The sequence below is a fragment of the Pseudorasbora parva genome, chromosome 5 (assembly GCF_024679245.1).
Source record: "Pseudorasbora parva isolate DD20220531a chromosome 5, ASM2467924v1, whole genome shotgun sequence".
NCBI classification, from domain to species: Eukaryota; Metazoa; Chordata; class Actinopteri; order Cypriniformes; family Gobionidae; genus Pseudorasbora; species Pseudorasbora parva.
Window position 1 is genome coordinate 21,963,735 of NC_090176.1, and position 25,530 is coordinate 21,989,264.

At 37.6% G+C, this 25,530-nt stretch overlaps 1 protein-coding gene across 4 annotated transcripts in view; it reads left to right on the top strand.

Annotated features, from left to right (window-relative positions):
- The window catches only part of pard3bb (par-3 family cell polarity regulator beta b), a 460,252-nt gene that overhangs the window by 86,440 nt on the left and 348,282 nt on the right, over nt 1-25,530 (top strand). For all 4 annotated transcript variants that reach the window (XM_067443471.1, XM_067443470.1, XM_067443472.1 and 1 more), the window contains exon 4: nt 12,154-12,337. In XM_067443471.1, coding sequence (XP_067299572.1) covers nt 12,154-12,337 — 184 coding nt within the window. The remainder of the gene's footprint in view (nt 1-12,153; nt 12,338-25,530) is intronic.

Below are 25,530 nucleotides of genomic sequence, written 5' to 3' on the forward strand. Positions count from 1 at the left end.
TATAAAAACTTATTTTTTTAACGCTCGCTTAAAGGTGCACTATGCAACTTTCCGTCCACTTGAAGGCGCCTATTCAGAAGAAAGGTGTAGTTTGATGACGCTAAGTTTGAGCGCAGTATCTTAGGACATGTGGTCTTCACCTCACAGCCGGTGGAAAATAGGACTCGGGCAGAAATCATGTTGATGGATGCGGTTATTAACGTTACTTTAGTGTGAAGCAGAGCAGGGCCGAGTGTTGTGGGGCTGAGCACGGCCGCTGGAGCGATTGTTATAAAATTACACGGCTCGCAAGCACCGGGGCTTTTATTATGACGGGACGGGACTGTTTATTATATTAGATACATTTAAGTGTGTTGTGATGATATGACGTTATTCTGTGTGTTCGCTCGACTCTGCTGTGACATGTTCTCAATGCTAAGAGTAAAGCGCTTCTGCAGAATAAAACCGAGGGTAATGCAGATATGTCGCGATTGACAGGCGACTCCCTCAAACGCTATGCTGACACATCCTGGTTCATTGGTTAAAATAGCAATTTTCTCACAATTTACAAATAGTTGGAAACATTTGGGATATTGTAAGTACTCAATTGTTCAACTGAACAAAATATATACTACTGCGCACATTCTCTGCAGTCCAAGTCCGAGTACGATGCGCGAATACACTGCAAGCTAACTCTCGCTCATATCCGAGTTAAATTATTAACACCATCACCACTTGCTGTATGTATTCTATTGAACTATACATTACAACCGACTAAAATGAATAAGCAAGTTACTTTTCTGAACAAGTGCGCTCCCGAGTCAGTGTTTCTCACACTGTTCACGTGAAATGCGGCATAGTTTGAGTGTAGCTGAACTCAAAGCACCTGTAGCCATAGACTGTAACGCGTTGTGAAAAAAAGGGACTGCTCACTTAACTGTGATCAACAGAAAACAGAAAGTAATCCGCACACATGGGAGTGCTCGAGGCGCAGTGCGAACACACACAAAATACCGGCGGAACGGTATAGCGAGCGCGCATCTCTTAAAGGGGCCACACTATATTCCTACTCATGGTATATGGACTTCCTCCAGGCATAGTGTGGTACTGGTGCGTTCCTAGGTCCGCATGACAGCTTTAACATTACTAATTTTTCATACGAACTGTGCCCTGTTTTAAACTAAACTGCCAGTGTAAAAAGAAGTCACTGCTTATTCAGAATTTTTAAGCTTGGGCTTAAGAGACATGAACAAGTTCTTTGAAAAACATCTATGACCTTTGAAACATGTCTAGTCTTCATGCTCTGCATATAGTTTCACTAATAATAAATGTACATTTGCATAAAGCATCCATATTTGTCCATACTCATGTTGATTAGAGTATTAAAAACATGAAACATTAATTTAAGGTACATTTAGAACTGGTAAAAATGTGCGATTAAGTTGCGATTAATCACGAGTTAACTTATGACAATTTTGCAATTATTCGCGATTAAATATTTTAATCAATTGACAGCCCTACTTTGAACACAAAGTTTAAAAATCAGGCATTAAGTAAGACCTTAATACAGCAGGACATACTGTAGGGACCATACGTTTGTCCCTCACATCCATGCTTTTATTGACTTTATATTAAATTTAGCGTGTATTGCTTCAGAAGTGTTCAATTTTATTGTTTTAGGTTGTTATAAATTGTCCCGAAGCACTTGTACTTGTAAACTTTTTTCTTTTGATGTGGAGAAAATGAGCCTAAACATGTTATCTTACTGGAAGGCAGGTGCATTTATCTCAGTTAAGTACTTACCCCCTGTTTTTTTCTCTTGCTGGACCTCTTTTGAATCCTATACTGGCTTCTTCAGTAATGAAGTAGTCACTCCCTGTGCTGACTCCACAAAAGCCTGGAGTGGCCTGATTCATGACTGCTTTATGCTAACTCTGACTGGCCCCATCCAGCACCAAACAGCAGAGCAGCATATTTAATAAGAGTCTGCACTAACCACCTGCATGACACTACATTTAGTTGATTAACATCCTATTGATTGGGAAGGGAACATGAATCAGCAATAACCAGTTTTGATTAGTAGGAGGATGAAGCGAACACACGTTTTATTGATGTTTGTGGGCACAGGCCATTGGCGAACTACTTTCTTATATAAATGGGCCTTTTTTTACGCCTCAGTCCTGATGCTCCTATTTTTTTCTTTTTCATTTATTACAGCATCTCATTTTTTTCCTCTCCTTCCAGCTCTTTATGTGTTTCTCTTATATCAGTTTCATGTTACACTCATACTTTCTGGCTCTGTTCCAAACTCGGTGAGCTGCCTACATAGGCTGAATTTTAAGGCATCATATGTAGGATCCCGACTAAACATTTTTGGAAGCTACACTATTATATATTCTAAGATGCCTTATTTTGGCTAAATTCTAAGGCAACATCACATGTAGCCTTTAGAGAGAAGAAAACCACAGGATGCAATCGGATGGTTTCCATGAGAAAATCCCTTCAAGATTGCAGCTGAAGTGAAAAAAATGCTGATCATAGCAATAATACATTCACTTGTCCGAAATCTTAATTAATATGTTTTTTTTTAACCTATTATTTTTGTTTGCGTGTTTTTGTGTTGTTGTTAGCTTAGCAACATGTTTGAGTGTCAGTTTACCCAAAAATGAAATTTCTGTCAATAATTACTCACCCTCATGTCGCTCCAAACGTGTAAGGCTTCCGTTCATCTTCGTAGCGCAAAGTAAAATCTTTTTGATGAAATCTGAGAGCTTAGACCCCTCCATTGACAGCCACTTTGACGCCTCAAAAATTTCATAAAGAGGTTGGTAAACGAATCCATATGAATTGAGCAGTTTAGTCCAGATATTCTCAAGAGACTCACTTTTTATGATTTTTTTGATTTTTCATTTATGATTTTTTTTATGATTTAGTTTATGCTTTTACTCGCATATAAACATTGATTCATGTGTTACTGTCGTTCAGATGAGACGTTAAACCGAGGTCCTGACTCTCTGTGGTCATTGAAAATCCGAGGATGTCTTTTGGAAAAAGAGTAGGGATGTAATCCCGGCATCCTGGCCAAATTTGCTCATTGGCCTCTATCCATCATGGCCTTCTAATCATCCCCATATACTGGTTGGCTTCATCACTCTCTTCTCCACGTCTCCTCTCCACCAAAAAGCTGGTGTGTGGTGGGCTTTCTGGCACAATGGCTGCCGCCACATCATCCATATGGGTGCGGCACATTGGTGGTGGTTGATGAGAGGCCCCCCTTCTATATGTAAACCATTCTGAGTGCCTAGAAAAGCGCCATATAAATGTAACAAATTATTATTATAAGCGAACATAAACAGAAGTTCAACCGAACTTGAATGATGTGCAAGATCAAACCTCTTGCTGAAGCTCAAACGAGCTGCGTAACCAATGAGGTTTATTCTTGTGTGTTACATGTTACTGCAGCACGTTTGTTCTCGTACGTTATTCAAGTTTGTGTTAAGCTTCTGTTTATTTACATTTACATTTTACATTTACATTTATGCATTTGGCAGACGCTTTTATCCAAAGCGACTTACATCGCATTCAATGTACACATTTTTACATCATTGTCAGTTCTTGCTTTCCCTGGGAATCGAACCCATGACCTTGGCGTTGCTAGCACCACGCTCTCCTGGTTGAGCTACAGGAAAGCTGTATGTTTGCTGACCAACGTTTATAAGCTATTTATATGCATTTGGACTAAACCACTCATATGGGTTCGTTTTCCAATCTCTTTATGAACTTTTAGACGCGTCAATGTTGCAATGGCATATAGGCTTTCTGTGGAGTATGGATATGTACATTGTTTTAAAGTGACATCAGACTTATAAACCTGCTGTTTTTAATGTTAATCATATAACAAAAGAACAATGAACGAAATAACTTTTGTAACTTTAATAAGGATCAAGCTATATTTAATTTATACAGTGAAACCGATGCAGTTATTTTACATTTGATTACTTTATTCAATTTCTGTATATTGAAAAGCACTGTTTATTTCATTTTTATAGAAAATGTCTGTTCTGTTGTATTTATTTGTGCTTATGCTCGTATTTTGATTATTTGTTCTTATTTTATTACTTAATGTTTACTTGATAAGAATATTAGAAATGTATACGAGTTAGACTAGTAGTTTCATGTCATTCATCTTATTTATTAAGGTTACATGGGTTAGGCATATTTTCTCTTAATAATAATAATTATTATTGTATTTTTTTGGTAAGGCCAGTAAAAACGCTTTATAAAATTCACATTAAAAATGTTTATCTATTGATTGATCCATTGAGGCTGAATATTTAGTTTATTTTTTATCCAGGCATCCTCAAATAGTTTTATTACTGACTGTTTACTTGTTAACTATATTTGAAATGTATACGAGTTAGACTATTAGTTTTGTGTCATTAACCTTGTTTATTAGGCTTACATGGGTTATTTGTTATCCAGGCATCCTCAAATATTTCTGATATAGACACAGCCCACTTTAAAGCATACGCAGATCAGTCTTTCAGTCCCATATATTGTGGCGTTGATGACTACTTGTTTCAGAGCCATCTCTGATACTCCACATTAATTCATCTGCTTGAATCCATTAGACGTGTCTGAACTTTCACTGTGGTGTCACAGTCCGTCACTAACGGACGCCTCAGTATTCATGGAGGGAGGAAGCAGCCCGCCAATTTCCTCCTCTCTCTCTCTCTCTCTCTCATTGTCTCCTTCCACTAATAGAGTCAGTTTTATTATTGTGCTTGACAGGTTCTGATTCCGCTGTCAGATGTAATTTACCATCGATCTCGCACCTTTTACACACCTGTGCGGTTGTGCTCTCCTGTGCATATGTGTGGTGCTTTCTGCCCTTTGTCCAAGTGCCCGTGTGACCGTGCATCTGTAACCATCTCCCTCTGTGTGTCGTTCTCAGTCATATTGGTAATTAACGCTTCTAGACTGCTACAGAAATAACAGTCATCAGCGTTCAGACAGCGACTGTGCCACTCAATCTCCCTCTGAAAGAGATATCGATGAGCTAGCTGATAATCCATATTTAAACACTTGCAGTTTGGGCTGAGAGTATGAATAGCTCTCTATAAGTGAACTTTGTTGTTTAAATTGTAGGATGACAAGTAAAATGCTGTTGTCTGGTTTATTGTGAGGACTCGGACTATCTAAGGACAGAGAGTAAGAGGTGGCTATTTACCCTGTCGAGCAGTTCCACTTGATAACTAACTATTGATCCAATTTTGGAGTCTGAACACTTCAGTATTGGTTTCCCGTGAAGCTCGAAGGTTGTAGTGGGTTTCTGATTCTTGCATGGTAAAGTGAACTAGACCGGGTCTAGTGGGTGCATGATTGGGTAATCGAGCTGATAGATTTAGCTCATTTGGCTAAAGTAAGTTTGGACACATTTGTTCTCCTTGTATAGAGGTAGTACTGTGATTAAATAGCCAGGGTTAAAATAAGTGGCAGTATTGAGTTGGCTCCTGCTGCAGGCCTGTTCCTCGGCCCACGTGTCTTAATTTCCTCAGGTTTGCTTAGAGTTTATCTAATTACACCTCAAGAAACAAGATGACTTGCTTTTTTCATTTCAGCCAATGTTTATTAGGACTTTTAGCTACTATGTGGGTTATATGTTTAGAGTTAAAACAACAAAGGCTCTGCAGAGCTGTGGCACTCAAGCATGTAATTTAATTTAATATATTGTAATTTAATATAATTTAATATATTGATGTCTATCTGTCTGTCTATCTATTAGGGGTGTGCAATATAATGATGTCGTGATTGTTGTTTTAACGATGTGTGACATTATCTGACCATGATCTGACATTATCGAGTAGTCCCTCACTTTACAAAAAGGTTAGACTAGTGCACTTGTGCATTTTTAGAATACATACTTTTACTGTACAGGTGGGAATCACAAGGTATCTCACAATATGATACGATACACGGTACATGGCTTATGATACCGATAACATCACAATACAGCAATTCTGCGATAATGAATATATTGTTATACAATCCTGCAATGATACGTGACGATATATGTCTAACTATGAGTCCCAGTTTTCCAGAATTTGGACTTGGCTGGGGCATCTATTATTTTAATTTCACTGCTGTCCGCCAGAAAAAAATTCTTAGGCTAGTTAACTTAAGTTCACATTTCCCTCATTCATGTGTTGAGTGCTACCTCGAGGAGCCATGAAGTAGCAAAACTTTTTATTAGTTAAAATATCAATATTTGGTGCCTATCGATACTTTGTCCCACCCTTATTTCACTGTGTGGATTAAGCTATTCTATTAAAATGCATTTAGAATACCCCCAATATTAAAGATAAGGGGACCAAAATACCTCTATATAGCCCGTTTTCCACCGAAATGAATCCACCGACTGCTCCTCCTAGTCAGCGGTCCCAGCGATAAAGGTTCGGTCCTGCTTTGGAAGCAGCCGGTGAGTAAAACTGCTTCAAATGTCTCTGCTGTTGGCTATCGTCGCGTGAGTAAACATCAGTAAACGACACGATCGCGTGCTTCGTCATTCAAATGCGCTAACGTTACTCCATTGTTGTTCTCTGTATAACGTTACACTAGTCTGACGTGCAAAACCGTTTTGCTTGCTACTGCTAAGGTTTAGTCGCATACAATAGTCCATAAACCGAATCATGTCCTCATAAACTGCGAGTAAAGACACACAAATGTTGACAGGCCACTAAATACAGTACATACCACAGAGACGGACGTCCTGCTGTTGCTGTTTCTATTTCAGCCTCCGAATTAGATTCTGGATCATATCTATTAGCTGAGATCGATAGCGATGGGTTTCTCTACGCTTGAGGACGTCACCGCTTTGCGCATTCGTCATTCTTTAGCTCCGCCCACACAATACGCCTCCAGGCGCTCGTTTTTTTCCGGAAAGACTCAGTACAGCCCATATTTCTTTCATAAATATAATATAACTAAAGACTTTTTGGAGATATGAAGGATGCAATACTACTCTATAGGTACTCAAGATTGACATGAGATTGACTGAAACTGAGTGTTTCACCCCTCCTTAAACAAATTAACGAATCGTTTGAATGAATGATTAAATGATTCACTCATTAAGACAGTCAAATGCTTCATTCCTGTATGAATCAACCGTTTGAATGAAATTTGTTTGAATCCGTTAAAACTCAATGACTCACTCATTAACCGTGACTTACTTCCACCTACTGGCAGTTTTAATTTCACCATAAAAGGTAAAAAGCGTCCATCCATCCATCCATCCATCCATCCATCCATCCATCCATCCATCCATCCATCCATCCATCCATCCATCCATCCATCCATCCATCCATCCATCCATCCATCCATCCATCCATCCATCCATCCATCCATCCATCCATCCATCCATCCTCTTGTCAATTTAATAACACTGTTAGAGTACATCCACCATGTGTCAGTACATCTCTGTTACATATGCTGTAGCTCGCTCCCTCCTTCAAAATAAGTCTAGACGTTTTTATCACTCTGTTTATAGGCTGGCAGGTGAAAATCTTAACTCTGACTGCTTGTCGAAGTTCTGTAATAGCACACCTCTTCTTAGCAAGTTGCACGATTTGAGGTATCATTCATCTCTGTAGCAGAAACCGTGCCAGTCTCTCTATCGTTAAATACTAATAGTGTGGCTGATGTTACACACAGGTGTTAGGTTTTGTGGTGTGTATTTTTTGTGAATTGTTTACGTGTGTGTTTGATGGTAGCGGCTGGTGGTGTTTAAATGAAGCTGAATTGAATCCTGTCTCCTCTCATAGATGGGTGGCTCTTACACGTGTTTCCCCTCGGACGCTAGCCAAGCCCGTTTTATTGGAGGGCCGACATTCGGCTAGCAATAAATGAGACATCACACAGAGCCAAATAGGAAGGGAGACACAGAGAGAGAGAGAGCGAGCGAGAGAGAGAGCAGGAAAGAGAAATATTAGCGTGAAACCCCTTTGCTCTCTTTCCTGTTCTCTCTCTCCTTTCTCCCAGGGTGAGCAGATTGATGACATTTCTAAAGCTCCATGCTCTCTTCTCCCTCTGGTATGGTGGAAGTGTTCCTCTCCTCTCCTGCCTCTGTGAATAAATCAAAACCCTTCCACACTGATCATGCCCCAGCCCTTCTAGCGTGTGTGTGTGTGTATGTGGAGAGGTTCTGGCCATGAAGATCTGTCAGGAATAGCAGTGGGCGTAATCAGAAATAAGGGTTTTGGTCTTGGGAAAGAAATGATAGCAATCAGTGATGGATGGACGGATGGATGGATAGATAGATGAGGAGGTATTGGTTGAGGGGAGGTGATGATTGCATTGAGTGTAATGCTAAGTGCCACATTAAAGTCGGAGGTGAGAGATTCCTACTTGATAGCTCTGTTCCAAAACCTAGTGAGCTGCTTTACTGTCTGTTGCCTACGTAGGCAGCATCCTAATTGAGTTCAACGTCAAATGGGACTAATCTGGATTGCTGTACGACCGTACAGGTAGCAAGCAGCTCCTAAATAGATTACTGCTCAACTAACAATTGATTCCATTAGTGTTTTGTGTTAGTATGTTGCTAAAAGTGTGAAGCCCCAATGTAAAATCCCAATGTCAAAGTCCAAAGTATACTTTTTGCCCAAATGCTAGCATATGTGTAATGTCGAACCTTTAGCACTTCAAAGTATACTCCATTTGATAGTGTGCATGAACGCAGACGGCTGACACATGCGCTCTAGAAAGCTTTTTCTGTGTCCATTGTCTGCGCTATTATTCTCCAGAAGTGATGAATGATCATTTGTTTTTATTTCAGATATTTATATTTGATGGCACATAGACTTCCATTCAAAAGTTTGGGTTCTGTAAGATTATTATTTTTTTTTAAAATAGTTTCTTATGCTCATCAAGGCTGCATTTATTTGATCAAAATACAGTAAAACATTTATATTGTTAAATATTATAAAATTAATACAACGTTTCTGTTTTAATATATATTATACACTGTAATGTATTCCTATGTTGGCAAAGCTGAATTCTCAGCATAATTTCTCCAGTGCTCATTGTCACATGATCTAATATGCTGATTTGGTGCTTAAAAAACATTTCTTCTTATTATCAGTGTCTAAAAATATCATGGTGGGAGGAAAAAAAATATGTTTACAGCCTGGTACTAATTGTGATGTTGGTCTATTCAGCTAATATTGCCCTTCATGACAACTGTGAGGGAGGTGAATTTTTGTAACAACTCATTCATTTACATATATATAAAGCCTTAAATTAAGCATAATTAAGGGCGTGTTCACTTTGAATGACAGGATGTTTAGAGAAGAACGTGTTCTTTGTGAGTGAATGCAAGTTTCTTGGGGAATGCAAAAACATTGACAATATACACAGCAGCCATATCGCCCTGTAGCCCAAGACTGGTTTCCCACTGAAGTTAAGCAGAGTTGAGCCTAGTCAGTAACTGGATGGAAGACCTCCTGGGAGTAGGGTTGTAACCCTCCTGGCCATTTTTGCCCAGTGGCCTCTGTCCCTCATGGCCTCCTAATCATCCCCATATAATGGTCGACTTCATCACTCGACTGTCGAAGCACGAGTTCCAGGAGAATCTGGCCGAGCATGACGTCTCCTCTCCACCAATCTGCTGGTGTGGAACAAAATTAGGTAGACGAGCAATAAAAATTATGCAAAATACTGTTTCATAGTTGTTAAAGAGAGATTTTGGATCCTGGTACACTCTTATTTTAGACACACACACACACACACACACACACACACACACACACACACACACACACACACACACACACACACACACACACACACACACACACACACACACACACACACACACACACACACACACACACAAACACACAAACACACAAAAACACAAACACGCATACATTTTCCTAAATTTTAAAGTGTGTATTGTTTATTTATGTTTACTCTCCCACTGTCTCGCTCAGGCAGGGAGCCTGTGGTTTTACTAGCGAACTCCTCTTTCTTTCTTTGACTGCATTCACTCACATACAGGCATACTTTACATGCACAGGCTCACATTCATGGAGGCCCCTAGAACAGCGGTGCAGCAGAAGCCTAATGCAGTGTCAGTGACATGCATGTATTTAACTGTGCTGATGAGGCCAGCAGGCCTTACACCTTCATAGTGAAGTGAATGGATGTCATTGCATTCTGAGATTAACCTTATACACACTAGCCATGCTGGGCTTCTTAGATGTCCTCTATTGCGTCCTGATGCACAAGGTAATGAAAGTGAGTTTGTATCGTTTGATGTAAAATATTTTGGATACCTTTTTTTTTTTTTTTTGCTGCCTGAATACTAAAATTGTTTATTTTCGTATATAGCACATTAATTTATACTCATATTGCTCTCCGATTTACACTGTAAAAACAACGTGCTGACATTCTACTCCCTTTCAAAAGGTTTAAGACTTTTTGAGATTTTTTTCAAATGTTTTTAAAAGAAGACACAATTTTTTCAAGACTGCATTCATTTGCTAAAAATAAAATATATATTTTTTAATGTGAAATATTGTTAAAATATAAAATAAATTGTATTCTTTTTGAATATATTTAATAATTTAAAATTTTATTTATTTCTGTCATGTAAAAAGCCAAATTTTGAGCATCATTACTCCAGTCTTCAGTGTCACATGATCCTCCAGAAATCAATCTAATAGGATGATTTGATGCTCAAGTAACATTTTTTCTCATTTATCAATGTCTGCTTAATATGTTTGTGGAAAGCATAATAGTTTTTCAGGATTTTGCCATGAGTAGAACGTTGTAAAGATGAGCATTTATTTGAAATCTTATGTAAGATTTTAATTCTCTCTTCTGTCGCTTTTGATCAATTGAATGCCTTCATGAAAATAAGGTGTATAATAAAATGTAGTGTGGTCAGTCCTTTTTACATCATCTCTGTCGTAGGTAAAATATTTTCATTTAATGTAGCTAATTTCAGAAATGTTGCTTACAGCCTTTGCCATCAGATTTTAGAACAGGGACTGTCTTGTTTATAAAGTCATAATACGATGGTCATGTGTGTGCATGATTTCACATGATCTTTTTTCTTGTTTTGCTGCATATTTTATATGAAACAGTGCCTGCTCACTTTTTAAGCGTCCTTGGTTTCCGGAACTATTATTCCCATTCATTTTTGAAGTCTTTGTTAAAAGAGTTTTAAGCCATGAACCAAACCAACGGGCTACAAGGTGAATCACAGCATTGTAATCATTGATTTGAAGCAAAAAAGTATTTGGAAATCGAGAAAATAAACAAAAGGTACAGGACAAAAAGGTTCAATCCCATGTAGCATTGCGAATTCCAAAATTGAACAAAAAGACAAAGAAATCAAAACATATTGGTTTTAAAGAGTGTACATGATTATTTTAAAAAAATAAGTTGAAATAATGTGCACTGATCATGTCGGCATATACCATCGATTAAGATCATCAGCTTACATTAGTTCTGGTTTTAAAGTTTGATAAATTATCATTAAAGGTGTTGTTGGTACATTTTTGACTGTATTAAAGTATAAAAATACCATAATATGTTTGCAGATATTTAGATAACATGCTGAGTTCACTCAGCTACTCGTTTCTCTGAAAAACAAAGCTACAGCCAGTTATTTTCTAACTGAATGTCAGTTTTTTGTTTTGGTCTCTGCGATAACACACATAGCCTATTTACCCAATAGTATTTCGACACCACAGGTTGCCAGTTGCTGAAAACCTGGAAAACCGACCTAAAAAAAACCACGGCATCCATCTAAAAACCCCTATGAATGGAAGCACATTAAAACATTGATAAATCAACTCATCAACTGACAGTGTAAGTCTCCTCACCTTCCACTGCGCTCGTTCCTGTTGCGTGTCCTCAAACTGGCAACCCACGTGAGCGTCGAGTCTGAGGAGGGGGGGACGGGGCTAACGACATTTTGAATTTGGACTCATTTCAATCACTAACTGTCATTCTTACATACAGCACCTTTACAAGTCAATTCTCCAATGGGAAAAATGATTGGTATTTTTTACATCTGAAACCTGACACTCTATTCCTCTTTAATTGTGTCTTTATCTGTATGTGTTGACCATGTCTGCTCTGAATTTTACTGTACTCTGTGTCCCGCAGCTGATCGCTGTGTACGAGGAACAGGAGGCCCAACAAAGGGGCGCCATGAGTCCCGGGAATGGAACAAGGACAAGTAGCAGCCTAACGGGACAGTCCAGCCCAGAACCCTATGACTCTGAACTCGCATGCTTCCAGCCAATCAAAGGAGGAGAAATTGAAGTCAACTCCTCTACCCTCAAGTCCAGTATGTATGAAACTAAAAAGATAAAAGTACAGTCTGTAAAAAAGAAAAGGAAAAAAAGAGTAACAGTAATGTTTTCCCATTAGAGTTGTGATCAAACATATGCGCTTCTGAGTTAATGGTGAGTGAAATAATAGACTGCCACTATGAGAGATGATATTATATGGCATAATCGGGCCCTGTTTTAAGCTGGAAATGCTCTGACTCACTCATGTAGCTATGAACAAATGAAAGTGTTCCTTCTGCATTACGGCACTTGCTCATATTGAATTATCACTTTTAATACACCGTTCACCCTAACCTACCTCTGAGTCTCATATCTTTAAAATGTAATTAAACCTGCCTGAAGAATTTCACCATCAGAAAGAAATCCGTTGTATGACACTTTTTTTTTTATTCAGGCATTTTTTCCATTTATTTGGACAAGGACACTTTCTCTTGTTTCGGACAGGCCTGGAATACTTCATTCGTTTCTGTCCTGTAGTACTGAACCTCGGGGAACCATGTGTTTTTCATCTGGGCTGGTTTCACCTCTGCCTGATGTCATGCACACCTCGAATACCGAAAAACACACACCTATTTCTTTTAAATGTCAGAGTGTGTGTATAACTTAGAACATGTTTACACTCTGAAATTAAATCCTTGGTAAAATAACCCAGGGAATCGCGTGTGTGTGTCTGTGTTCGTATGTGTGAGCGTCTTTGTGTCTCCTTGTAAATCTGCCCCTTTGTGTTTTAAGTTTCGTTGTAAAAGCAGACACGGGGCTCGCAAAGTTCAGCGTGCTGGAAAAGTGGCTTTTTCTTTCGCGATCCAGGCATTCCTGGGAAGTGCTCGAGTTTCCACGTCTCTACTTCAAGGTGGAGGTGTCAGTTGACTGAGTGATCTTTTCCTCTTTCATTCTCCACGGCTGTAAATATGCCGTTTGTCACGTCGACAGGGTCTGACATACATCTGTATCTGGATCATTTGTTACGAAGAGGGATCACACGTGCCTCTGTATATACAGACATGATGTTTGAAATTGTAACTCAAAGGAAGCGTTCACACACACCGTATGAACATGAACCGGTCTGTGCCCTCTGTCTAGCAGAATGCGAAGGTCTCGAGGTGTTTTTACACTTGATTTCAACATATGTTTTTGATAGAATGCTGCAGTGACAACAACTTTTCGTTGGCTCACCTGGACGTTAGCATCACCTGGTTCCCTTGACAAAATATGATTAATCCAATAGGATTTTTCCATTGGTTTTTGGATTATTGCAGAAAGTAAGCTCTTGTGGCCGACAAACATTTTTAAAAATAAAGACAAATGTAATGAATTTTGAAGACGAAATACACTAGGCAGAAGTAAAAGCTAGCAACTTACTTTTTACTTTTCAAGATAAGTAAACACTTTATCACTGTATTACTGATGTATTGTCTGTCGTAGAATAATATGTGAAAATATCTTGAGCCTGTGTAAACCAGAGACCTTATTTTAGGCTCTTATTCAAAAACCCATTAACTTCATTGCTTGATTTTGGGTTTTCGCCTACAAAAATTACTTCTTCCCTGCAGCACTGCACTTAACCCCGGGTTATCGTCATTCTAAACACCGCTTTTAACCCTCGGTAAAGGGACGTTTCACACTTGTAATTTAGAAGTGGGGTTAGCACCGCTTTTTACCTGGGGTTATGAAACCTTGCTACCAGAGCAGGGTTAGCGTAGATTTTGTGCCGTTAACCCCGTATTGCAGTGCTAAACATGTGCAGTGTGAAAAGATGTGGTGTTAGTATGTTACAACTAGGTGCTTATCAACTTACAACCAATAGCCTCATATTCACATCTTTTGGATAGTCACAAAAACACAGCATGCTGTATAAACAATTGTTTCAGCGTTTGAGAAGAACCATGTCAAATGGTGACAGAAAACATGACAACTGGAGTGAGCAAAAGACCATTTAATTCTAACCTTTATGGTCTGGAATGTCCATTCAGGACAAAAATATTACAGTCGGCCACACGAGAAAGCACAATGCTAGATCCTTTAACCTTTAAAGATATTGTGTGCAACGTTCATCCAATCAGTGACACAGACTCCCAAAATATACATATGAGGACATTAACCCCGAGTTTAGGAATGTACCATGTAAAACGGCAGTTTATGAATACCCAGGATCAATTGTTAACCCCGAGTTAATTATGAGCAATGTGAAATGTGAAGCAAGATGTTTACCCAGGTTTAGAATGACTGAGGTTTTAGCTGTTTCAACTGTGAAAAGCCCTTAAAGGGTTAGTTCACCCAAAAATGAAATTGATGTCATAAATAGCTCACCCTAATGTCTTTCCACACCCGTAAGACCTCCGCTCATCTTCCGATCACAGTTTAAGATATTTTATATTTTAGTCCCAGAGCATATGCAGTCTATGCACACTGGACTGTCCATGTCCAGAAAGAGAATAAAAACATAATCAAAGTAGTCCATATGTGACATCAGTTGGTTGATTTGAAGCATCGAAAATACGATCAATGATTCGGATCACCAATGTCACCTGATTTCAGTAGTTTGACACGTGATCCAAACTGCTGAAATCAGGTGATATTGGCGATCCGAATCATTGATCGATTCACTGATTCATGGCCGTTTGAATCTTTATTTGAGGTTTGAAAACAAACGTGGAAGAGAAGACTCGTGCTTTTGCGACTGCAGGCCCAAAACTTTGGAACAGTCTGCCTCTCTATATCAGACTGGCTCCTTCAGTTTCCATCTTTAAATCTTTAAAGACTTTTTTGTTTTCTCTTGCTTTTGATGCTCATTGCCTCTGATATGATTACTGCTTTTTATTTATTTTTTTGTTTTATTTTTTCAGTTGTTTCTTTTGTCCTGTACTGCTCTGCATTTTATTCGCTCCTATGTACAGCACTTTGGTCAGCCTTGGTTGTTTTTAAATGTGCTTTATAAATAAATATTGTATTGTATTGTATTGTAAGACTGATGCTGAATAATTTTTGTTATTTTTGGACCAAAATGTATTTTCGATGCTTCAAGAGATTCTAATCAATCAACTGATGCCACATATCTTTGATGATGTTTTTATTCCCTTCTGGACATGGACAGTAAAGTGTGGATAGACTGCAAATTCTCTGGGACTAAAATATAAAATATCTTAAACTGTGTTCTGAAGATGAACGGAAGTCTTACGGGTTTGGAACGACATTAGGGTGAGTCATTAATGACATCAATTTAATTTTTGGGTGAACTAACCCTTTAAGATTGTCTGTAACAAACACGTGCGATCGGGTTGCACGATTTTCTACGCACCCTCCAAAAATTAGTTTTTTTTTGTGAAACTCATGATCCCTGCAAAGATGTGTCATTAAGAAACCAGCTTCCAAATCAATGAGACGTACAGCCTGGTATTTCCCCAAATACCCAGCGTATGGCCTGACCCGCCTCTCTAAGTGGATTATTCCTGCAATCCAAATGAATGCTCAGCACTCAGCCATCCATGAACACAGGGAGAGCACACGTCTTCACAATCCAATCAGCCACCTTTCATTTAGTTATATGATGACCTGGGAAATCCCTGTTACCAGGGCAGCTCTCTAATAATAGTTTATGCTCTATAGGTTGGTTTTATTACCCCAATTAATTCACAAAGCAGAAAGGCAAAAATAATCTATTTCAGCATTTTGAGTACATTGTTCACCAGCTGGGCGGAACAGTGGAGGAGGGCTGAGTCTGATGTTGATTAAGTCTGCATATTCACTATATAACCCAAAGTTACGTGAACACAGTTGATTTTAGCTAGCTTTTGTGTGTCGTTGCTTTCCTGTAGCTCAACCAATAAAGCGTGGCGCTAGCAACGCCAAGGTCATGGGTTCGATTCCCAGGGAAAGCAAGAACTGACAATAATGTAAAATGTGTACCTTGAATGCAATGTAAATCATTTTGGATAAAAGCGTCTGCCAAATGCATGAAATATAAATATATTCCAAAGCATGTTAGAACAGTTAAAGCGTATAAGGACAGATTGCTTTCTTAGTGTTGCCTCCACATGATGCATTATATTTCGAATTTGTTTAAAGATTTATGGTTTAGTTATACGATCGGTTTGTCTTCTCTTCATGGCTACTCTTTCATTGCAGAGCATTAGTTATAGAGAGGATCCTAATTTGGAGAGAATATTAATTAAAGTTAGTGAAACCTGTAGATATGTTTATAGCTAGATATTTAAAAAACGTTGTCATTTGCAATAAATGTAATTACAAAAAAGTATTTACTCTACAGTTCAATTTATTTATTTTTTGTGTTTGGAAAGTTCACACAAAAATAAAAATTCTGACATTCATCATTTACTCAACCTAAACACGCATGAAATACCTGCTTCTGTTAAACACAAAGATATTTTGAAGAATGTATCTATAAATATACTATACTAAACTATACTAACTATAACTAATTTTTCCCCAAAAAATACACTATAAAGAGTAATGTTGTGAAATATTATTACTAGGGCTTCTCCCAACTAATTTATTTCTTTATTTTTGTTGACTAGTAGTAGTTTAAGCTATTTGTCAACTACACTTTAAAAAAAAGGCAAATTTTGAACTTTTGCAGTACAATCGACTTGGATGTTTAAGTTATTTCAACTTAAATTATGTTAAACTGACTTTAAAAAATGGGTTACACCTTGTATAACTAATAAAAACAAGTTTACCATTTCTTAACTTATTTTGATGAGATGAACAATGTAAAAACATATGTTGTCATAACTTATTGAACATATAATTTTTTACAGTGTAGTTGCACATTTATGAAATTAATTTGGGGGTGACATCAGGACATGGTTTCAGTTTCAGGGATGCGAAAGAATATAATATGTAAAATTGCTAACACTTTTCTACATTACAGAGAAATACTAAACCATAATAGTGAGCCTTTAAAATGCACATGCATATCGCTTGCCACAGCGCACTGGCAAAATTAATCATTATGAATTTGTGTGGGACAGAAAGGAGACTAATTGCCAAAATATAAGCAATTTAATTAGTTGCTTTAGACTTTTGTACCTCGCTGTATGTACAAAGGAACGATGTTGGCATCTGCATTTGTGTGCATGTAAAGAGTATTTCTCTGTCCTTAGAGTAAAGGGAAATGTGATATTGTTTTGCCAGCATTTGAAGTTGTTTTTTGGGTATTGGCGTGCCTGAAGTGACTGTTTACATGTTAAATCAGTCAGTATGTGATCATAGATCATTTTAATTTGATTTGAAGGGATGTTGTTGTGGCACTGTGGGCTGTTTAGCACACATATGTTTGCACTAGTGATGTCTGCTTTGATAAGTATGCCCAGAGGTCTACTGAGACCAGCAGTGTCATCTGGAGTCTGTCAGTGAGTACACACACTCGCTAGCAGAGAGATTCCCAACATACTCTCATCCTGTGCACTTCATAGTGTGCTTGAAATGATTTCATTAGTATAGTTTGGCAGAAGTTTCATTCGGCAGGTCTGGTTCTGGTCAGGACATTAGACATATTAACTCCTAAACTAGCACCACATCGCTGGTGGCCCCAGATTATAGTTGTTTACATCTAATGCACAATAAAACATCGCACTGTTACCTGATGGGGACAAACTGTGCATCATTAGGAAGATTTAAGGTTCCAGCTTCGATATTTGACCACTATTTATTATAAAATTCTGATCTATGACAGATTTTTTAAATTTATATCAGGAGTGCGGTAACTTGTGATATTTTGAATAGAATAAAAACACACTCATGTCTGCTGTAGTTTATTTATGTTCATGTAGATACATTAGACAGTGTCCGTCTTAGTCCAAAAGCATGCATATTTGGAGAAATATTTATTTATTTTTGCATGTTTTCAAAATATATCGTTTTCCAGAATATCTGGGAATTAATAATATTTTCTATTAATTTCCCACTGAATTGTGCAACCTGAAGAGCTGAACCTGCATACATAGCGCTGTCTGTTCTGCTCTGCTCCGGGATTGTGTGAGTTATGACCTCAGTGAGGACTCTTTCGGTCTAGAGCTGTCAATCATATTACATTACCATAATTCCTACCTGCTGAAACTTTTCGACACATGAATCAAGAAGCTAATAAACACATGATTATGATAGTATGTGATTTGGGTGTGCTTTTCATGCGATTTGGGGTATTTATATATCAATATAAGATGTTTACATTGTAAATGCTAAGCAGGTGTAGCAATTAGCTTCTTATAAAAGGCTATAGGCTACATAACATTTTAACAACATAAAACTAACTAAATCTAAAATATGACAAAAATCCACACAACAGCGCAATCAGAAGTTATTAGAAACAATCGGTGGTGGTTTAAAGTGAGTTTTGAGTAAAATCATAATATTCATCTTTTAAATTGTGTTATGTAGCTTGATGCTAATTGTAGCTCTAATGCACCTGCTGCGCCATGAGCTATTCTAATTCATATCTAATGTGTTAAAATCCGGCAGAGGTGTGAAAAGTTTTGATGAGTGATAACAATAGAAACATGAAAGGGGCATTTCACCATAGCAGACATAGAAAATAGAGTGCAAATGAGTGTTTGCAGACCAATAAAACATTTTATTAGCATTTTATCAGATTTGTCTAAAAATTCACATGACATGGTTTTAGAAAATGATTAATAAAGTAAGAGATAACATCCTCAGATTTAAAATGAAGCATTAGCAGACTTGCTTCATTGTATTTCTATAACACAGCCATATTTAATTTTTGTTACATTTTTTGTTTTAATATTTGAGATGATATATATCTCCATATTATTAGCAGTCTGCGTAATTTTTAAACACACTCATGTCTGCTGTAGTTTATTTATGTTCATTTAGATACACTAGACAGTGTCCGTCTTAGTAAAAAAGCATGCACATTTGGAGAAATATTTATTTTCACGTTTCCAAAATATATTGTCTTCCAGAATATCATTTTTATTAATTTCCCACTGAATTATGCAACCTGAAGAGCTGAAACTGTGTACATACTGTAGTGCTACAACACAGCCATATTTAATTTTAATTTTTCATATATTTAATATCATATTTTAATATCATATTTTAACTGTTAAAATTGTGTTGGTTTTCTAAATATATGTTGGTTATGTGTCTATTCTGAATGAATATCAAGCAGCAACCTTTTTATTTTGGTTATGTTATTTATGCCCCACTTGCTAAAATGGCGGCTGTAAAAGAAGGGGTTAAGCGTTTTTACTTTTTGTCTTTTGAATGAACTGCATCATTTCATTCATTGCTTATTTTCTGTTAGAAAGGGATGTTGTTTGTTTTATTAGTGTAGACGTGTGTGGTTTTCAGTGGTATCTAATGAGACGTGAGCTGTTGGGAGGGAGAGGTTGTGTCTTTCAGACATGTTTAAACATTCAGCACGTTAAATGTTTAGCATTGGAATGCTTGAGTTAAAGTATGAGAGAGACTTTAGTTGAAAGACTTTAATTAGTTTGTCACACTGGAGCAGCCTTTAGACAGTTCTCATCACTCATGGGGCTCACTTTTAATATTAAGTTAGAGAAACACTATAGTTGCTCTGCTTTCTTCTTTTGGAAATAGCTGGCATGTGAAAATTGGAAAAGCTTATTTTGAGAGGAAGTGACATTGTTGGGCTGTTGAATAATTACTAGCGCATTTCAGAGCTTATGGTGTTTCTTTGTTTGTTCTTAGTTTGTCTATGGGCCCATTTGGTCTTGTGGACTTTTAGTAAATAAACTCTCTAAACACTTTTCAATCTCTCACTAGTTTGTTTAATTAGCCTGTTAACAATGTCCAACATGATATTAATCATTGCTTTTTTTATGAACATTTCCACCAGTGTCATCACATCATCATATCTCAAATCATGCATTATGTTTAATAGCATTGACAGTTCATACAATTTATATGTGCCAAATCTGCACAATATTTTCACACATTTTTACATATTTTGACAAAATTAAAACGTACTGTATGAAATAATAAATATATTCTGTTCACAAGTTCTAGTTTAAAATATGGGATGATAAAACAATAAAATGTACACACAAAATGCTTTTGAAAAGTAAAAATAAAAAGACAGATTTCCCATTGCTTATTGTAAAGTGACCTAAATGAAAGATCTTTTGGATATAGCGAAATTAAATCTTTTGGTTTTGATAAAAATGATTAAAGAAAAAAAAATATTCAGACCTTGGGGGTAAATCTGTTAAATAGATGATAAATAGAAGTTGGATTCATTAAGCACCATTCAACCAAATGTACAAGAAAACTTTGGGTTCGCATGACTTAAATTTTTGCCTGGGTTTTGTATTTGATACAAAAAAAAAAACAACAAAAAAAAAAAACACTGCCTTCACAAAGCCAAATAATCATAGAAATTAAAGATGGTGAGAGAATTTCAAGAGTGTGCAGACCAATAATATACAGTAGACAAAGGGTGGAATCCAAAATATAAGGTAGTTTAATAAAAGTTTCATAGTTTTAATAGAATGTAGAAAGTTTCATGGTTGTAATGTCTTGGCTATTATTATTAAAAGAGGAAAATGGTAATAATGAAGGATGAGTTAGTCCGTCTAAACATTAGGTTGATACTATATGTATCTTCATTGAAAATATAGCAATAAACACCAGTAATCAAAGGGATCGTTTACTCAAAAATCATTTACTCACATTCATTTCATTCCAATACTGTTGGAATTACTCCTGTTTTTTTCCCATATGGTCAGCAAAACTGTTTGGGTACTTTAATCTTCTGTGTTCTGCAGAAACAAAAGACAGTCATACAGGTTTGAAAGGACACGAGGGTTGGGTAAACCATGCTTTTAAGTATTTATTTCATAAAAACAACAACAACAACATTGCATCTGAATGGTGAATAAAATGGAGCAATGATAATTTTTGACTGGTTCTTTGAAACAACCTGTCAGATTAAACACTTTTGACTCCTAAACATTACTTATCATCATTGGTATTTTTCAATGACTCAGTTCTTCCTAGCTTCTCTATGTTGTTCTCATTGACGCTGTCTCTAACCTTTGTGTCTTGTGGGTAATGTGTCCCTCAGGAGCCGCTGTTTTAAATTACCTCTGGCACTCTCAACCTCTCCCCATTGACCGTGTGCACAGGTCTCTCTCTTCCATCCTGACCTTGCAGTCTGCTGAAGTACCGGCACTGATGGGCAGTGTAAACATCTCCGCCGCGATCTCCCGCCTAATCCGAAACAGGCCACATGGCAGCAGAGTGTCTAACGCAGCATTTGTCATGCTGTCAGGCGTGAGATGGGCCAGGGGGAGAGAACGAGGGATGAAAAGTCAGGGATGCGAAGGAAAGAAATAGGACGGCATGAAAGACAGACGGCAGGAGAGAGAGGGCGACTGATTGTGATTTAGGACGAGTCAGATGAAGGAGAGAGGAAGTTCTTGGTTTAGCTCAGAGTTCTCTTTCCACTGTAGGGAGTCTGGCAAGTGTCACCTGAGGCCGTGTGGTTAAGATCTGCGTCTGGTCTGTGTGTGGAAGTCTGGCGGAGGGGTTATCTTCTACACAGACGAACCTGTACACTTTTATCACCCCTGACATGTTTAGGAATTGTTCCATGACTTCATTGTAAACTCCCACTCTGATGATGTGCAGAAATCTTGTAAAATGTTGTTAAACTAGACTAACAGTGCACACACAAAACATTGTCTTTATTGACAGGTTGTAACTGTAAATTAGGACATCTGTATATCATCTGAGTTCTGGTGGAAGTCAGGATGTCTCTACTGTCTTAAATCAGACAAAAAGCTGAGAGGTGCAGCCGAGGGGATTTTCCACGAATAACAGACTAAATTTAGTTTGAATGATTTTAGCAGTGGAATTATAAGCAGACTACAAGAGTTTTTAAATTCTGAATCATTGTGAAATCTGGTTGCATCACATATACAATCTTTAAAAATGTTCTTCTCTCAAACAAATATCAGTCGTGCACCTCACGCGATCTTCTGCGGAAACGGATGTTAAAAAAAGGGGTATTGTCTGTTCTTCAGCAAGAACTGAAGGTGCTGATAAACTGCTGATTTAAATATCTGTTAACAGCAGAATGCTAGCTTATGTTAGCCTCAAGGGCTAAAAAAAGCTAGCTAATAGCGCTAGCAGGTTTCTACACTGACTCACTAAGTATAAAACCGAGGCGATTTCTCCCCGGCTGTTCCTTTTGTCTATACGTTTGTGGTACATTTTTAAGGACATGTTATACTACAGACAGTCGTGTTGTTGCCACACTTCCTCAAGCCGTTCTTCCATCAGAGCCATACAGGAGCTTGTTTCGCGTTCGCCGTTTCAAAAGTTCTCTCATTTACCTCCGTCTCCTTGTAGACTTGTCTCTTACTGGCTATTGTTAAAGTAATTATGTAATTATAATCATAATTATAATATAATCTCGATTCAAAAATCTAAATATTAATAATGTTTGATATTGTCGGAACGGCCCCAGTGTGTCTGCAGGCAGATTTAAGTTTAAAATTTGATCTATAAAATTAAGACAATCTGTGCCAAACATCGGAACCTACCAAGATCCTGGACATATTTTTTCTTTTCTCAGATTGTCGGCCTAAAACAACAGAAAAAGAACCAAAACCCACAATGACACTGACCAATTAAATAAACATAAACAAATAAACTTGACAAACCATTTCCATTATTTTCCGACTAAATTGCGTTTTATCGTCTATGGAAAGCATGTTCTTTTTCTCCCGCTTTTTTCTCCAGCGCAAAGAAGCTTCTTGTCAGCTCTGCCCTGGGACTTTATAAATAAAATTGTTTTTGCAACTGAACAAGCTACACGGCATTTTCTCAGTAGCGAGGTAGTAAGGTCACTGTTCTTGAAGCAGTTCGCTATTAGTAGAGACGCTGCTGCTGAACTCTTAAGAGATGCATAGACTGCGGTAATTCACACGTTTAATTATTCAATCTCTATCTCTCTTTCTCTAATCAGTAGAGAACTCATATCAGTGGCTCAAACCTCCATTGCCAGCTCTACAATGACGTTTTGAAAGACAACTACTTGACAAATGTCTTGAAATAAAACATCTGATTGATGACTTGAGATGTGGTAACAGTAATATAAGCGGAAATAATTGACTCCAGGCTCCAGGATTATTAGAAAATGAATGCATACCTAAAGTACATTTTTCAACTAATTCAGTGACCCAGTGTCAATTATTCCTTGCATAATGCTTTCTATTTCACTTACTATGGAAATAAGGTTCCCTATATACAGTATAATGCTCACTTCACAGTATTCAGTATGCTAGTATTCCTTAAGTGCCAGTAAGAATGATAAACTATAATTAACTTAATTGAAGTTTTGATCATTTCAATTTGTATGCTATTTTATTCAACTCCTGTTTTAACAGAAAATTACATTTTTAGTATTTAGACCCTACACACACACACACACACACACACACACACACACACACACACACACACACACACACACACACACACACACACACACACACACACACACACACACACACACACACACACACACACACACACACACACACACACACACACACACACACAGATACACATTACCTCTATCCCTAAAACACATTGTGAATGATGAGATTGAAGAGAGCATTGATTTTTTTCTGTTTTTTCTTTTTTTTGTTATGGTTGGGTTTCATCAATAGCTCCAGATTTAAGTGCATCCAGGGTGTTCTTTCAATAAGGATCAATACTTGACCCTACAAATATTTTTGACATATGTCTATATATTTACTGTGGGCTTGGTGAACCCCCAAGGGTTTGACATTCTAAGGTTGAGAATGCAGTATCTCTTTAGCATTTCATTATATACTCACTGGCCCGTCAGATCATTTTATTCTGAACTGGCAGTTCATCATTGACTGTCTTCGCAAAAATATTCCGATAAATGCAAGTCTACGTGATTATAAGTTGCACATGTTTTTCACAAATGACTGTATTTTCTTGGCCTCACTTTACGTCTACTTGTACACAGCAGATAAGTAAAAGTAACTAATTTGACATTGAAAAGATAAAGATAAAAAGAAACAATGATGAGTCAAGACCCTCGGGTCTACAGTTTTAGACCACAGAGCAGAACGTTCCTCTTGTCTCCATCTGCCTTGATCCCGTGAGTCTAAATCTACACTCATCATGTTGCTTGACACACCATCCGTTACCCTCTACTTTAATGGCCTTCGGCTCTGGTCCGACCAATAGGAACCGGAGCAGCGTGATCTGAGACTGACTGATATGGCAGTACTAGCTTATTTCTCAAAGACGGAATCTTGTGCACATCCAGTGAAACCATCACGCAAGGCTAATCGCTCATGACTGAGAGTGATGGATGCTGAGGAACTATGGGAAGGAAGGCCAGTCTTTTTAATTGTGCTTAAGGTGTTCATTCTTGTTCCTTGTCATTGCAGGACATAGCCGCTTAACTCTGATGCTTAATGGAGGTCTGCTGAATTTAGATTCCACTGTTCATATGATGATGGAAAGGTGCTTAACTTCTTTTAAATCTAGAACATAGCTAAATGGGTTGAGGGGTTGCATAAACGCTTGGTTTTCTTATTTTTGTCTCGTTTCCCCAGTACAAATATATATACAAATATATAAACACAAAGCCAAAAATTTACTTAATTTTGACACATTTTTCAGGGGGTGGGGGTGAGACAACATCATGTGTAATTTTTCTTCTCGAGTAAAATGCATCTTTACTTAACTCGAGAAGAAAAATTGCACAGGAAGTTGTCTTTTCCCCCCCTGAAAAATGTGTCAAAATTAAGAACATTTTTGGTTTTGTTAATACCGAAAACCAGAAAATTTAATAACTTAAGTAATTTTGCTTCTTAAGTAAATATATCTTTATTTAGTAGTTATTTAGTAGTCACTTTTTGCTGTGAACTATGGAAATCAGCAATCATCTGTATTCCTTCACAATATGAACACCTATTATTCATAAATTGGTAATACAGTGCCCAAGCCTGAGCCCACATTGGCCTTCTGGCTAATTGACTTCTGGACTGAACTAGCTCCTGTCTCCAGTCCAGAGTGGACTCTGCCTCCTGTCTCCAGTCCAGAGTGAACTCTGCCTCCTGTCTCCAGTCCAGAGTGGACTCCGCCTCCTGTCTCCAGTTTAAATTGGACTCCGCCTCCTGTCTCCAGTCCA